Below are 17,615 nucleotides of genomic sequence, written 5' to 3'. Positions count from 1 at the left end.
GGAATAACCTTCTCTGCAGGACATCTGATGAGATGCTCAGCCTTGTGCTCCATTTATGTGCCATCCACATCCAATGCAACCAACCACACATCCCCTCACTGCCTCCACATCTTTCGACCTCCCACAGCACTTCAGTTGCTCATTTCTTATCACCAGGCAATTGAAACAAAGGGGAAAGGAAACTTGTTTCTAAAGGGGAGGAGAGAGAGGAAGAGAAAAATAGTTTAGCATGAGAAGCAGGGCATAGTGAGAGTTGCCCATGTATTTCCTACTCCCTGCAGAACCCTTTTGTAATCTTACTGCTCCCGAGACACATGCCAGGCACCCCAACTGCCAAAGGAATCAGAAATGCAACAGCCTGTTGTGTTGCCATGGGAATCAGGAGACAGGCAGTTAATTGATAAAATGGAGGCACATTAGATTTAAAAGGAAAAAAAAAAAAAAAAAAAGAGATATATACCAGAGTAGCATCTCATGCCAGGAAGGGAGGAAGCAATGAGAAAACACATGATAGTTACAAAAGATCTTTTCAGTGCTCCTAGGAGAGGTCTTTTTCCTTCTCCATTTTAATTTTCAGAGGTTTATACTCTCAAATCCCACCACATCACAAGAGAGCCTGCCATGCAGCACAGAACTGCCTGTCCACTCATGGGCTGCATTCCCTCTGCATGCCAATCAATAAGCTTCTCATCCACCAGCCAGCAAGAAAAGCTGTACCAGCCTGGCAGAAGTGCCACTGTCAGAAGACCCACAGGCACCACACCCTCATCTCACTGGCCCAAGCTACAGATGCCACTAACCTAGGAGAGGGCAGCATGCCTTGCAGCTCCTGAGCATCTCTCAATGTCCAGCCCTGTGACCAAACTAACAAGTAAAAAATCTTTGGTACCAGCTCTGCTCCCTCCCAGCCTGGGCTGAGCTTCAGGACAGTCCCGTGACCAGGACTATAATGCCCATTTGAATCCAAGACAGATTTTGTCAGCTGGAAAACCCATCTAATGCAGGGGTACCAACTAAAAGGAATCATCTGTGTTTTTACTGCCATGAGGATTAGGAAAGAGCCTCAGAGACATTAGAGCAGCCCAGCTCACTTCTTAGTTCAATGCTCAAGTGGTCTCAGGAACATGCTCTCAGCTGGGACATCAGACACTGCCCTTGTTGAAGCTGCAGCAGAACTCAGGGCACCAAACACCTGTGTTGGTATCATATACTTTTCCATTCCACAGACCACCACCCTCCACTAGGAGCTGGAGGTGCAGAATAGCAGTGTGTTGTCTTTACAACCAAGTGCTAATCAGCTCCTGGCTCTGTGGGCCTTTACCCATTGCTCTCACTTTGCAGCTGCTGTGAATCTCCCTGGGTCTGCAAAACCATTTCATCTTCAACCTTAACACTACAGAAACTCAGTAACCTATGGAGAGCAGAGCTGAGCAGAGCTTCCCCTACTGAGGGGGTAACGAAGGAGGACAGTCCAGGGCATTAGTTGCCAAAGAGAGTCCCTCAGTTCCTATGAACTACAGCAGCTGATCTACTAGGCAAGAGCCATGGAGGTACAACCTGCACAGGCAGTGAGAAAGGGCTTCACTCCATGCAGGCTGCTGGGGGCTCCCAGAGGAGAAGGACTGGCTGGCTGCTGCCTTCACAGTGCTCAGGGATGGTGAGGCCTCACCACGTGTCATTTCCAGGTTCCCACACAGCGACTGGAGCTGCTCAAAGCAGCTTGGATTACACACACATGACGCTGTTGGCAATCCAGTGAAAGTCAACCCACTTTGCTGTGTCCAAATTCAAATTATCGAGCACAGCAATGAAGCAGCTGTTTTCTGCAAGATTTATCGTGGCCCTTTCAAGCTGCAGGATAAGGAAGAAATAGAGAGGGACAAGGTGGCTGTGAGGGAAAGCAATGCTTTGTGGGCGACAGCCGAATGCCTGGCAGCACATTGTGGGAGGAAGCAGCCTGAGAGATTTATGGCTGACTTGGAAACAACGACTGAAAGCTCTGTAAATTCAAAGCTGATAAGTTGGGGCTGTAATCTGGCATGGAGACGAGCTCTGCATCTGGCACCCTGGAAATCTGCTGCCCCTGCTATTCCCCAGAATAACCCCCATGGCATAGACATTAAGATCCCATACAGCTTCAGCTTTGCTGGCTCTAGCTCTTTTGGAGAAAGGGGACATGCCCAGAAAGAAACCTGCGATGAGGAAGGAAAAGTGGGCAATAAATGAATGAAAATTATGAATGAGCAAAATCAAATGAGAAGCACTGCAAAGTTGCTTTGCACTGAATGCAAGGAGATGCATGTTGAGGCAGATATTTGTCTTCACAAGGGCAGCTGGGGAGGGCACTGAACCTCAAACAGCCGTGCTGAACAAAGGCTTTCTCTTATAAAGGTCTCATTCAGGAGGCTGACTGGTACGAAATCTGCTCTGTCACAGGCCAGACCAGCATTCTTGGAGCCTGCTGGAGACAGGAGGGATGGAGGACCCTGGGGTTTAACAGCTCTGCCAGATCAGATCCAGTATCAATCATAAAAGAGACAAACAGCAAAGATACAGAGTTATTATGTGTGAGGACTTTAAGTTTCTCAAATAAACAGTGGTATTCAACAAAACATGCAAAGCAGATAGGTTTTCGCAGCACAGGGCACTGGGGAGGCAAGTGTGTAGTAGAAAATGCATAAGTTTTCTGTCACTGAGGGACAATTAACTTGCAGCATATGGATGATCTATTCAGCTCAAGATTGCAGTCTTAGTTTGTACATAATTGCTAATTTTAAAAACCTTAGTGTATTCTTTCAACACTCATCTTTCAACATGCTATTCAACACTTCCCAGTCTGAAAGCAGGGCCCATCTATCCCACCTCTGGGGCAGCACTCTGTTTTCCCAGAAAATAATGAAGACAAAAATCCCACAATTTTGAGGGTGTTTCAGGGTTTGATAAAAACAATGGAGGGGCTATGTCTTCCCCCCCCCCCACCCTTTGCCACCCTCTGCCTCTAGATATAAGTCACAGACATTTGAAAAAACAGGGACTATGCACAGACTTCATTCTTCTGTAAACAAATACAAATCACTTCAGCTAGACAATATTCCACTTGGAAGCATTACTCACTTTATTCACTGCAGCTTATTCTATCTAGAGGGTAGTTTTCCATTTAAACCAGCTTAGGTGTAAAGATTCAGTAAGTCCTGTTCCCCTAGTCCCAGATCCAAACGGAATTACCTTGCCCAGCCCATTGCAACTATTAAGACTGAAAGAAAGCAGCCCAGCACAGAGGTAAGCCACGAGAAAGCCCCAGGAGTGAGAACACCAACTTGGGGAGAGACACTTACAGGGATGGCTCCTGGGATGGACTCAGGAATAGATCCCCACACGATCAGCTCCTTCCAGCAGCCCAAGCGATGCCCTGTGCAGCACAACCTCCCCTCGAAGCTCACGCTTGTCTCTGCTCTCACAGCTGAACTCACACCATACGTTCAGCTTCTTTACAACCCCAGCACAAAGCTAACTTCCCGAGAGTCTTTTCAAAGAAGCAGGGAAAAGCTTGGGAACAAGCTCAGGCTCTACCCGCCATGGCTGCACAGCCCAGCACACACAGACGTGCGCAGTTGTCGGCAGTTTCTCGGGCTGTGGGAATTTGCAAGGGACCAGCGTGGTTTGGGGGCTGCTGTGAGGGAAGTGAGGACAGCTGCTCTCAGTGAGCTGATCCCATGACAAAAAAAAGAAAGAAAAGGAGGCAGACACAGGTCTTTAATGAGACATTTAGAAGCCATTTCCCAGGCAGAGCACTGGCACTAGCACACAGAGAGGAGCAGTCTCAGGACACCTTCTGAACTGGAGAAATTTATCTTGAGTACCAAACACTAAAGAGCAGCCAAGCAAAGCACAGTGCTTTCTCTGCACCAGAAAAGGAAATCAAGCAGCAGGGTTTCTGACATTTCACAGCCTTTTTTAAGTGTAGTATTTTTGCTCAGGCATCATTCCCCCATCAAACCCACTCGGATGGACTCTGGTGCCATTCCTAACCAGCTACAGCACCAACTGGAAGCAGCCAAGCGGTACATTGCTCAAGAGAGGCCATTGATTTATTCACTCAGAAATGATGGGATTAGCTCACTACCAATAAAATGTGGAAGAGAAGGCAACAAAAAATAGCCTGGTCCATCAAGAGAGTAATTATTACTTTATGATGACACTGGAGGCAGACCAGGGGATAAACAGCTCTGAGAACAGCATGGACAGGGAATGTGATGCAGGAAGAAGTTGCTGTGTGTGCATAACTCAGGGTATTTACTCACAGGACATAATCTGAGCAGCCATGCACAAGAAGGGTGGCCACACCTCCCACAATCCAGGAAAAAGGAAGGTTAAATGACCAGGAGAGAGCCTAGTCCAACTCTGGCATAGACTGCCTTTGGCCATAGTACTTACTCCAGCTACATAACAAATATTCTAGCCCTCTCTTATATCTTGACAGCCCTCAGATGATCAATTCAAGTCAATTAGGTCCATTTTGCTTGATGTGACAGCTGACATGGTGCTTGTACCTCTGCTCCTGCTGCACTATCTGCCCAGGACCAGCAGCACTTTGGAGGCCCAACTGTCCCCAGCTCCAGCTTAAACCATCCTGTAACTCAAACCAGGGGTGCCTTTGCACAACTGCAAGTTGCAAGCTCAGGCAGCAAGTGCTCTGCTGGCATCTGAGAGATGTGCAATTACACAAAGTTACTTGTGAGGCCAGGATTTCAAGCCCTTCAAGTGCAGCTTTTACCCACTTTCTGTAAAGAATCAGGACCTGCAGAGTTAAAACATGCAGCAACAGATCACACCATTATGATCTTTCCTACTGTCTCTTGACTGGTAACTTCTCGTTTGTACCTGCTGAAACTCAGAAACATATTTCCTTGGTACAAGCACAAGATATTCTCTAAGTTTCCAATATTACTTTGCCCTACTTTCCTCAGCAGGATTTGGGCTGATCTTCACAGTGATTGCTCTTTGCAAGAACTCACGGCCTGCAGCCCTGAAAGGTACTTTCTCATGCCTGTCTGCAGCTAGTCTTGATGGAAACAGTTCAAAACATTAACATCTGATACGTAACAACAGAGTATGTAGGATTAGCTCCTTATCAGCATGCTAAGAGAGGCTTGTTTCTAGTGTAACCAGCTATCCTGGAAGGCAGCAGTGTGCAGCTACAGGGTTGGTACCAGCAGAAAGGCAGGCACCGTGCTTGCTATCTTGCATGTAGGATTTTTCTCTTCTGCAACAAAATGATACCATCCTTCTGAATCACCCATCCAACTTATCTGAAAGAGGGACACTTCAGAGGCCAATCCCAGGGTCCCAGAGCAACTGCAAGAGCAGCAAAGACCAACATTTCTTAAACCCCAAACAAACTTGTGCACAACCCTAGGGCTGTGCTGAAACACAGCTTTGATTCATTACTTCACTGGGCATTTATTTGTGCAGCCACAGATCCCTGCACAGATCACACACACTGTACATCCCCACAAAGGTCACACAATGGACTGACTGTACACAGATCCACTCTAGGCACAATGCAAAGTTTGTTGGGGTGTTTTTGTTTTGCCTAATCTAATAGAAAGGTAGTTGAGAGCAGGTTAACACTGAGTCATCTACCTTATCCCAGTATCTAGCTCAAACAGCTAAGTATCCAACTCAAAAGGCAATGAGCTCTACATGAACAGGCACTATTTGCAGAAAATCCAAATAACCTACTTGCAGCAGATGCCTGATCATTTTAAATTTTTTTTGAGAAAAAAACATGGCCATGATCCAGATCTGACCCTGAAAAATACCTGAGCTATGATATGAACATAGAAACCTGCAGCAGGTCTCAAACCCAACAACTCTAAGTCTCAGTGATGACCAGAAACTATACCCTTTGTGGGCAAAGCAAGAAGCAGTGGGGGGGGAAATAAATTTTTAAAAATCCATAATGTGAAGTGAGAGACCATGGACAAAGCTGTGGGAACTAACTAGCTGAGCTGTACAAGTCTCCGTGCATAGTGACACCCTGACCACTCTTGATCACACACTGTACTCCCAATTCCAGCACATCATACTGGTTTGAAAGACTCACATGTGAACTATCCCTGTCACTTATGCTGCTTCTTCAGAACTTCAGCAGATGATCATTTTATGCTTTTATCCTCTGAACACACCTAGCTAGGGCAGAAGCTAGTCAGTGAGGATGAGTTAGACAAATTTCTAGTAGTTAGGTTATGGTTGGACTCGGTCTTAAAGGTCTTTTCCAACCAGAATGATTCTGTGAAGTCTCCAAGCCCTTTTTTTGGCTCAGGATTCTCTCAAGATCATACCATCCTTATCTGAAATTCTGTGTTCAGGGTCTGCATCAAGTCCTTCTAATTTCTAGCAGGCTTGTTTTGTTAGGTTTTTTTAGGCAATACTTCCAAATGTAATATTCTGCCATAAGCAATTCCATGAAACAAATTAGCCAGCAATACAAAAGGCTCCTGTTATCTCCAGGGAATGTGAATCCTAAACAACTGCATATTTGTGTGTGAAATAGGACAATCCCAGCCTAAGTTTGGGGCTGAGACACTTGTGATACCCACAGCCAAATGCACTAAAGTTTACAGGCACAGCACCTCAATGAAAAGAACTAGGGGAAGCAGCATCAGAGAAGGAAGCTGCTACTCCTGATCCAAGACTAGGAGGGCAAAAGGCCAGAAAAACCTGCAGGCCAGGTTAACAGCTCTGTTTCCATCACAGGATGACAGGGGGCAAGCCCTAGGGCTCCCTCAAAGGTACCTTGCATGTAAAACATGGGAAATGCTGACCTACCTCAGAGCCCCAGGCTTCCCTGGCAGTGGTGAAGGATTCAGAGTGTCTAAACAGAGAGGCTTCCCACGTGCAGAGCAGGCTTATCATTGCAGAAAGTCAGAATGGCTTACTGCTTGTGCTTTCTAGAAATTCCTGCAGCAGCTTGGGAATAGTCCTGAAGCAGCAGTTACCTCCTGCAAATGCTGCCTTGCTCATTAGAGCACTGGGAGGGGGCTAAATCACTCAGATTTCCTGTGTGATTCATTCAGGATTCCTGAATTCTCAGTGTAGGTTTGGTTAGAGAGGTACTCGTGGCCAAGTTCATCACTGCCTTCCCTCTGCAAACATTTTAAATCCCCATGCACAAATATTTCTCTTCTCACAAAGCATTCTGTCAATAAGCACCCTTGGGTGAAGCACTCTGCTGCATCCCCCAGGGCACCCACTGCCCCAGTGTAGCACACAGGGCACGTTGGCCAAGCTGGAAAACAGCAGTGCCAAAACAGACACACTTGGCAGTAGAGACACCATCAGCTGTGTTCTGAATGGACTTGCTTAGGTCACAGCCAGCCCAATTTGGACAAATCTTCTTTTATAGTGAGTATTGTAATATATGGAGTTTTCTTACAGACTTCACTACTGCCTTAAAACCACTTCTTTTAAGGGGATATCACTTTCTAGCATCTTTTAATATAAAATCAGTAAATATCCTACTGAACCCAAAATGAATAGAGAAAAAATATCTGTATTCTGAATATTTTAAAGCTTTCATGGAGACCAATTCACTTATTTAACTGCTTGCAAGGAGGATGCTCACATGCAGGGTGAGCATGATCATTCATTCCAACCAATAGCCAATACTCTGTAGCAAGAGTCTGCTGCCACTCTAATCCTATGCTTCTCACCCCAAATCCATCTATGCCAAAGGGAATCTTTCCTTTGATTTCAATAACATTGGCTCAGGCTTCTAATGATTAATCTGCTCTGGCAGGATTAGTCCAATTGTTCAAGGCAGATCAGGCAGGAGCAGATTCTGCCCCAAAGCTGCACCCTTACTCCAATGGGTGTAACCACAAGTGGAGGGTGGGCACTGCAGACCTACACCAGCCCAGCTGAACAGGATTGGGTTCATTATCTTCAAACCTCCATAAGCTGAACATCTGTGGAAAGCAGATTTTTCTTTCCCTGCTGTTCTGCAAGGAGCTACAGACAGAGAGAGCAGGAGGGTGTCTGACCTCCCTGCGCCTTTGGTGTCTGCTCATGTCTCATTCTACAGTGAGTGCACTGAATGTTAAGGATTAACTATCTCAAATCCTTCTAAGAGCATCTAATGATTAAGACAATTAAAACCAGACTCCTAGTTGTTTCTAGATGTCACCTGTAAAGCTGATTAAATCAAGATTGATTCAACACCCTTTTATATTGCTTGGAATGCATCAAACCCCTGCTCCTTGGGGGAAGAATGCTGCCAAAGGTCCTTTCCTGCTTCAGAAGGGGAACCAGGAGGGATGGGGGAACCACGAGGGATGGGGGAACCACCACCTCCAAAACCCCCCTAGAAGCCCCATTACAAAACATATTTCAGCCAGCAGGATGGCAGAGAGAGGGGCTCATGAGACGGATGTGTGTATTTGTCCCATGCAAATAGTCAAATGGTCAGTCCACAACCATGCCAGAAAACATTTGGCTTCTGGATACACAGTGAGATTAGAAGCAAACATGCAGGGTCTCACAAGAGCATCAGTGTCCACGAGGGAGGGGGTTTGTGCAGAGCAACATGACCTACACACAGGGCACTTTGGTCACCCCACAGTCATGGTGAATGAACATGCTCAGGCTCTAACAGCCACTCAGCAAAGCTTCTTGGGTGGTTGCCCCAGTTCCTCCACCTCAGCTGCACTGGCCATCAGCCCCACAGCTCCCCTCCCAGCCCCACCTCTCTATTTGAGATGTCATCATCCTAAACCAACAAATCTCATTCGTGGCTTTCCTATGCAGCCCTTGAAAACACTCTTTGTTTTCTTTCAGATACCTGATCACTTCTTGAACAGATGACAGCCTGTGTGTATGTGGATATTGTAGCTCCTACTACTAATTGAAAGATAACCTGCTGATACCGTGGTGTTTAGAGGCATTTGATCTCAAAACCTGCTCCCTAGCACCTCATCCTCCCCACTCCCCCGGGAACTGGAGCTGCTGTGCACACAGACTGGGCACAGATAAAGCCAGACCTAATCAAACTTCAGCGCCCCCAGTGACGCAATTCCAGCAAGGATCACTAATCTGCCTCCACTCAGGCTTGCAGCAGGGATTTGAGTGAGGACAGGGCTCAGCTGAGAGCTGACAATACCCAGCGCTCCATGAGGCCTGAAGCAAAACAGCAAAAGCAAATGTTTGCTAGAAATAATAGCAGCCTCTGGCCCCACGATGTGGGGTCTTTTTCTCTCAATTCACCACTACACAACACCCCAAGTTACTACTAATCAAGAGCCACAAAGCCTTTGAATAGACAAGAATTAGCTCCTTCTGTCTGTGCCAGTCAATCAGATACTCTGGACACTACAATCCTATTCCTTTTGTTTCACACAAAACAGTAGTTTAGTGTCTTTCACATTTATTTGGGAATGAGAATTCATAGATGGATACAAAACCAGATAACCTCAGCACTTTCTTGCAGTTTTATAACAAACTGTGTTAAGACACTGCCAAACCATCAATGATTACCTGAGAATAACCTGCCCAAGCTCCCTCTTATTCCCAAAGCATGAATTCCTCATCAAGGACACCTTTCCTCCTTCTGCTTTACTGCAAAATAACCCCAGGGGCAACAGAAATTACCTGTTATTACTATGCATCCAGCCACTTTACTCCAACAAAACCCTGAGAAACTTGAGGGGCAAACACCTGATTTCCAAGTCAATTTACCAAGACGTTGGTTTTAACCCTGTTGCAGATAAATAAGAAGAAATTAAGATTTCCCACTGAGAAAGGGAAAAGCAAGACACTAACCCTACAGAGGAGCTAAGCTGGTGGTGAGATTTAGACTCCTCCAGAAGAAGTCATGCAGATATAGCTCAATAATGATGGGACGTGGCTATGTGCAAACAGGTTTCTCCACACAGAATTGCTGAGTCTCTGAAACTAGAAGCAGCCCTCAGAAGAGAACTCCATTTCTAGAAAACAAAGTTAAATCTCTCCCTGCCCAGGAGACTCAGAGTCAGATTCAAGCCTGATAAAAAGCTTCTGCCATACAATTTCTAAAGGAAACCTCTTTTAATTGCAAAGAGGGACCTGGGATGTAACCCATGGAGTCCAGTCTGTCCAACCCTCTGTTGGCCTCTTCTCCTTATTTTCCAATGCCAGGAGTGATGGATCACACTCAGGTTGGAGTGACAGCTCTGATCCCACATCCCACCTAAGGCAAACTCAGCAACTGCATCCAACAAACTTGTCCTGGTTGCTGCCTGAACAATATGAAGCTCATTCCCTCAGCACAGCAGTAACTACCCCCCTGGGATGTAACCAGCCTCAGACAACTAGCAACCAGAAACCAAGCCACTAACTACCCACAGCACAACTCAGGCATACAAAGCCCTCATTACAACATACTTCATTTAATCGCCCTATGAACTTAAAGGCCTTTTCCAACCAAAACAATTCTATGATTCTATATAGGGCTTTTTTAATGGCCCTGTGAGCATTCCAGTCTGGTTCACTTTTATTTTTAAGAGAACAAAAGCATCACACAGTGTTTGCAAAGGCAAACACTACACTGGCAAATATTAACAGTTCTCTGCATTTATTTTAATGAAAAAATAATGTATGTTCACACATTCCCATGTTCCTGGCAATGCTGTGAAGTTTGGTTTTCAAAGTATAGTTTTTGGCAATAAAACTGAGCACCTGCTGAAAAAGTTTTGAATCTCACAGCCATGCCTAAAGATGATATTTAGGTCATGGACACTTGCACCTGCCCATGCAGAAAGACAGAATCCATCTGTACAGTTCTAGATCTAGGCTGGATTCAGTCTGGATATGTTTAAATCACATAGAAAATGCAATAGGTTGGAGCTTTTTTGCCTCCAGCACTGCAGTCCCAGCGTTGCTCAGCTCCATCTGCAAATACTAATTTTCCTTTTTTTTCCCCCCCCCCTCTCCCTTTTGCCAGAACTCCTTAATTGAAGAAGAGATTTAAGAACCAAAAAAAGCCCTGTAAATGAACGCCAGAGCCAGCTGACAGCAAAATGCAGTATGAAAGGCAGGACTTTCTCCTCTAACCAAGTTACTCTAACACTGCTCTGAGAACGTCTCTCACCAGCAGCTTTCACCTGTTCCACCAGCTGGGAGGTCTGTGTGGGCCCATTCATCACAGCTCCCATTCTCCCTCCATCTTGCAACTCCAAGCAAAAGCAGGCTTTTCCAGGAGGGGGGTGGGAAATAAACCAAGACACATGAGCTTTATAAGTAACAAATCCAAATATGATATTGAGCCCTTCACCAGTGACCCACACCTTTTGCACAGACACCTCTCCTGAGAGGGTTGAGAGAGTCTTTACTTGAAGCATGGGAAATAAGCCAACACGTTTGTGGGAATTCCTCTCCTGAGACAGCTTGGGATGAATTTTCAGTCTGGTTTTAAGGAAAACAGTCATTACAAAGCAGAACGTTTTTCCATTGTTCCAGCTTTATGGGAGAGAGGGAGAGGGATAGTCAGCATGGACACTCATCAAGGTTAATATTTTCCAAGAACACAGGCCAGGTGGCCAGACCCCCACTGACTTTCAGTGGAAATGGCTATTTCAGCTCTCCTTCACAAACTAAAAAAGCCCCCACCTAACCCAAAATACCACAACAAAAAGCCCTAATACCTCACAGATCTTTGAAAGTTGCCCACTCAGGTAGGAGACACAACAAGCCTCTACTCCAGGAAAGTTCGCAGAGGACAACCCACAAGCTGGTAAGGAACAGGGGCTCTGAATTAACTTCCAGGAACAGGAAGTTGTATGTACTTGAGCCAGCTTGTCACACACATTGTGACTACATCAGATCTGCTCTCTATGGAAACCTAAAGCCATGAATCATGAGATTATATAGTGTGCACACACACCATCTTATATCTGCATCAGTCCTCTCTCTGTTGCATAAGATGTGAGCTGTTAAGAGTAGATAAAACTGTTTAACAGGGTACATCTGCACTGCCCAGGAAAGGAGATAAAAGATGGATGAGGAACACTGGACTTTCTATAAAAGAATACCAGCAGAGTGCTGGGGAAAAGAGAAAGAAGAAATCAAAGTATCTTCATGCATTCCAGACAAAGGAAACTAAATCTACTTGCACTTTTGCAGACCAGACTGATCAGTTCATGGGAAGATAGGAGGAAGATAGTGTGGAGCTTTCCAAAATTCATTTGCATCTACTGGCTCTCTGACAACTCTCAGGGACAACTGAAGAATGAGCACCTTCTTTTGGCACCAAATCTGGAAGACATATCCTAGATGCAGGATCTTTCTGAGCCAGGCCCAGGCTACCAGACCCACGAGACAGCTCAAAACCAACAGATGTACATTGTTACAGTTTAATTCTACACTTCATTAGATATATAGTTTTTATTTTGCAACTGTATTTCAAGCTTTTGAGATTTCTGTCTTCTCCCCAGGTAGCAAATTCAAAGACAGCAATGTTGCAGCTCTGTATTCTGTAATCCAAAACTCACTGGTTTGCTTTCATCTGGCTGAGTCAGGTGTTCCACCAAATGCCTAAGAAAATGGAGAAGTCCCTTGGCCTTTCTGGCAAGAGGCAGATAAGTGGGAAAGCAACACACAAGTTCAGGAAAATCCAGTACTCTCAGTTCCCCCTGGAGTCAGTGAAACACTAGCAGAACTCTCAGTGCACAGACACAGCTCATGGAGCTCAGGCAAATGTTCACACCAGAGCAGAGCTCATGGTTTCTGCAGGGCTTCCCCAATGCCTCACATACAGCCTCCTTCATGCCACTTTTTAGGACCTGATACAAAGCTTGGTACCTTTAGAGGAGCCTTCCATCCCAGCAGATACATTGTATTATAAGGACACTTTGCTGGACAGTGACAAAAGAGAGAAGGGAGAAAAAAACCTTTGCAATATTCACACTAAACACACAGAAGAAAATTTGTTTCAGCCTCTCCATCTCTGCCATTGTCCCTCTGCACATCAGAAAGGCCCCAGCACTGTGACACTGGGGAAAGCACTCAGGCTGGCTGCACACCACCAGCTCTAACAGCCCCCAGGCTGCAACATAATTACCTCCTCCTGAGAAAGCTGGGTTATCAGCACTGCCAGGGATTCACAGCAGTTAGAGGCCACGGGCTGAGTAATGCAGGTCAGCAAGACAGAAGAGTGAGAATGGATCCAAGATCCATCACCCTCTTGTGTCCCAGACCTGATTAATCCCCCAAAAAGTAATGAAATCCAGTCTCTACCACCAGATCCTTTGGCCACATGTATCCTCAGAGCTTACATCAGTGCCTGCTGTGGCTGGGATTTTCATGACGTGGACACTTGGCTCTGAAATAGAAACCACTTCAACAGGGAAAAAGAAGAATGTTTTCTCTTATAGTTTTTCCCCACTGAATGCTGAACATCATAACTGTCTGTGCTGGGGCTGGGTCCTACAGCCAGCACAGATGCTGCTGCTCTCCCAGAGGCACATAGATAGGATTTTGGGATGCATACTTTGCTCACCAACTCTGATTATCATTGGAAAGGAGAGGAGCAGGAGACAGCTAAGTGCTGGCTAGGCATTTGGAGAGATCTGCAAGGGGAAGAGCAGGCTCAGGCCATGTACAGACACAGCAGTAGCTTTTGTGCAGGTGACAGAGCAAGATGATGATGCTGGGGAAGATGTCACAGCTGGTGCTACAAGCCCTATCCCAGCCATCCACTGAGCACAGGCTGGGCAAACAGCCCTATTGTGCTGTTGCCTCAGTGCAGCAACTGCTCCAGCAGCTCTTGCCAAACCTCCTGCCCCATCCTCAGAGGCAGCAGAGCAGTTCAGGGCACAGCACCGATCCACCACCTGAGATCTCTCCCCTTCTCCACACACACATTTTTGTCCAACCCATTTTAGGACTTGCCAGGCAGAGATCAAGCCCAGTGTGGTGCAGGCTGTGCTGCATGCCTGCCACAGAGCTGGGTGGCTGCAGCTGCCCAGGGCACAGAGCAGCTCCAGCAAACAAGAGCTGCATTCAGCTGAGGGCAGCCCATGACTCCTGACTGCCCCTTTCATTCTCCAACACACCCACTGACTGTGTTTGCTGAGAAGCCCCTCAGCCAAGGGGAGGACAGGCCTAGGATCTTTTCCCTCATTTTGTTTTGTTTTAAGTGCTAAAAATCAACTGAAACTTCCTTCCCATCACACTGCAATTATAAATCCAGCAGGAAGAACCATGAGGTTCTCTCAACTAGTAGCTAAATAGTCAGTTCACTGAAGTGCTTCAACTTTATGTCTCAATCACAGACACTAGGAGAAATGAGGGAGAAATATAGAATTTAGTCTGGGGAATGACTTCAAACATATAAACCTTATCCTAAAAATTGCCTTTGTCCATTTGTCCTTCCCTCTAGCAAAAAGATGTAAAGATGCTTTCATTATCCTTGATTTGGATACTGAATTAAGAAACTACTCTCATATTAAAAAACATTCAAACACAGAAGAGCTCAATCCAAAGATTTTTCTCTACACCCAGGGCCAAGTCCTCAGCTGAGGAAGAGCAGAGCCTCTCCACTCCCTACAATCCTGTGTTATACTGAAAGATCTGGAACTTGGCTCATGGTCTTGTTCAGTGACTGGCCCCTTAAACAAGATCTTGCAGATGTGCAAAAAAAGCAAGTTAGAACTGTGGTTTTTCCAACACTGTTCAGTGAAATAATTTACAGGGTAGGAGAGAGGATATATATGCTATATCAGTCACTGAAAGAAAGGATCTCAGCTAAGAAATCTTTGGGAAAGCAGAGCCCTGAGATGTAATAAGAGAGCAAAGCCAGGGTCACTCAGCAGCAAGTAGGGTCTCTGGGTGGCATCTTGTGCAGAGGTTGTACCTGAACCACCACCCTCTTTTATGGGAGGATGTTCTTGGGAGAAGGACAACAGAACAGCACAACAGAAACTTCAGAGAGATAGGGTTTTCTGTTTAAATAACCATCACTTCTCCACTGCTCTCTCAAGAGGCAGCAGTCTGCTGACCCTCATTTCGCAGTATCCTCATCACAGACTAATTTGGCATAGCATGCTAAAGCAAGTTTTGTCCAGATTTTGTTTTGGCATAGCATGCTAAAGCAAGTTTTGTCCCATTTTGTCCAGATTTTAACCCCTACAAGTGTTGCCTGAGAGGTACAAAGCTTTTCTACTTCTGCCAAGTATTACAAATTTTTGGGACTGAAACATATAACAATGTAACCAGGCATGCAGGATCAGCCTAGATTAAGGGACAAGAGGTTGACAGATTTCAAGAAGGAGCCAGCAACATCCACAAAAGCAAAATGTAACATACTGAATTAACAAGTGAATGTCAGAATATACATAATTCTGATGCTTTTCCCCTTTTGAACCAACTGAAATGAAAAACCTGTGGCATAAAACTTGCACCTTGAGTAAAAATGTATCTAACAAGAAGAAACAAATCAACAGTCAAAAAGGTCAGAAAAACAAGTCCTAACCAAAGCAGGTCACAAACTCTTCTGAAGTGTTAATTATACTGCATAATGGGAGTCTGTACAGCTTATGTATACACTGGATACAGATCAAGGGACAGTAAAGCCTGTCTAGGTAAATTGTTATTAAAATCTCAGTGCTTCAAATTATTCTGTTCAAACAAAGGCACTAATTTGAGGTAATAAACACAGGACAAATCACTTTATATGCTTGGTTCTTACTCTTGCATTATCACAGGCCACAAGCAATGGCTGTAGGACATGTTTAGGAAGGTTATGGGTGAGGTTTCCATCTGCCTAATTGTTACCAGCTCTTCAAATGTTAGTCTCTGTACAGTAACACAGACATTCAAGACAGGAGGCAGCACCTCTCTCTGTCAGCCCTAGATGCCAGGGCATCCATCTGTTTTCCACCCACTCCCCAGCCTGCCTGGTTTGTGCATTACTTGGGAGAGGGAGGCCATCTACCCACCCCATGACACTTGTTTTGGTCCATGCTCACCCTCATTCTACATACAGGTGGGTTGAACACTGACAGCACCAGGCATTTGCCTTTAAGACAGGTGATTACCTGGACCAGCTCATGCCTCTGCTGAATCAAGTCCTTACCTTCTTTTGAGGTGGTGGTGACAGCAGCTGCAGTGGTCCCTGATGTCCTTCCCACGGGGCTGGAGTGCTTCCCAGCCCTGCCAGGGATTTTAAGTCCACTTGGCTTCAACATGTTTGCAGTCTCCTGGATCTCAGCCTGGTATTGCCAGTGCCTCAAAGAGCTGACCTGGTATCACCATTCAGCTTCTCGATGAAGCACCTCTTCTTCCATCATCATGGACCTAGGAGAGAAGAGCAGAAAGAAATCAGAGAGAATGGGTGGGAGAGCACCAAATAGGCACCCAGAAAGCAGTGCCAAGCTCCCTCCTCACATCCACAGGAAGGTCAGGAACTTTCACTTCTTCTCCTGTAAACCACAAGTGATCATTGCCTTCATCTCCCATCTTAATGCTACATTCTTCCCAATCCTGTGGTTTCACTTTAATCCCTGGAGTCCCAGACCAAAGCTGAAGCCTTGTAGAACCACTAAACAGGAATTTAAATTCAGTTTGGGATTTGAGTGACTAAAACTGGTGCCAGGCTTTAAATTCTGAAGTCTCAGCTCACATGTCAGCCCAGACTCAGTTCTGCTGCTCTGTGCAGGCACTGTCAGAACCCTTCCCAAAGGCACACCAACAACTCTCTGCACCAGACCTTTGGGTGGACAGGCCCCATTCCCACCCAACCTCAGGGGCAGCCTCTCCAGGTTCACAGGAGTCATCCCAAGATGCAGCTTTTCCAGCTCCCTTAACTAAGAACAAATCCAAAACCTTGTTACAGAAAAAGAATATCTGTCCCTGTGGTTTTGCAGCTACTCCTTAGTGAAGTCACTTAACTCTTCCCTATGCCATTCCCAGGAGGCAAATGGAGTAAACCCACAAAATTCCTTGCAGAAAAAAAAAGGAAATGACTAAGTTGCTTAAAAAAAATATGCAAAAACATTCCTAATGGATAAAGAAACACAGTCAAAATGTGGAGACTATCAGCCAAAAGGAAGTCCAGGCTGGCTGATGAGCAGGGGGGGTGTGAAGGGAAGAAGGTGGCAGCAGAGTGAGCCAGGGACACCAAGAACAGAGCAGTGAAGGGACTTGCAAAGAGAGCAAAGCAGGGCCCAGCCAGAAGTCAGGGGACACCCACATCTGCTTCATGGGCTGAGGAAGGAGGCAGAACCCTGGAGAATTAACCCAGCAAGGATTTACAGATGCTGCAATGGGGGTAATTGCAACAGGGGGACGGGAAGTGATTGAGGCATGAGTAAGGATTTCAACACAGGCTGGGGCAGAGTGAGGGGAGGGCTGGCAGGGCTCCAGGGAAAGCTGCAAGCAGACACAGAGGAGGGAAAACCACAAGGAGAATTCTAAAACTGTATTCCTGAGGACTCAGAAATATCTGAGACACCAAAGACCATTTCAGCAGTAGGAGTCAGTCATCCCTCACCAGCTTAGAGAGACAAAGAAAGCAGGGATGAGGAGGGACAGCGTGGGGAGGGAGCCTGGGTGAAAACCCAAGGGATCAAGTCCCAGCTCTT

At 45.9% G+C, this 17,615-nt stretch overlaps 1 protein-coding gene across 1 annotated transcript in view; it reads right to left on the bottom strand.

Moving 5' to 3' along the window:
* CLIP2 (CAP-GLY domain containing linker protein 2) overlaps positions 1-16,220 on the bottom strand; it is a 65,168-nt gene extending 48,948 nt beyond the window's left edge. Inside the window, exon 1 of the mRNA XM_010006069.1 lies at positions 16,109-16,220. Within this exon, the coding sequence (XP_010004371.1) occupies positions 16,109-16,220 (112 nt within the window). The remainder of the gene's footprint in view (positions 1-16,108) is intronic.
* Positions 16,221-17,615: the final 1,395 nt, after the last annotated feature.

This window comes from Chaetura pelagica, unplaced genomic scaffold, assembly GCF_000747805.2.
Source record: "Chaetura pelagica isolate M959 unplaced genomic scaffold, ChaPel_1.0 scaffold49, whole genome shotgun sequence".
NCBI lineage: Eukaryota > Metazoa > Chordata > Aves > Apodiformes > Apodidae > Chaetura > Chaetura pelagica.
This window is presented reverse-complemented; position numbering and strand designations above follow the sequence as displayed.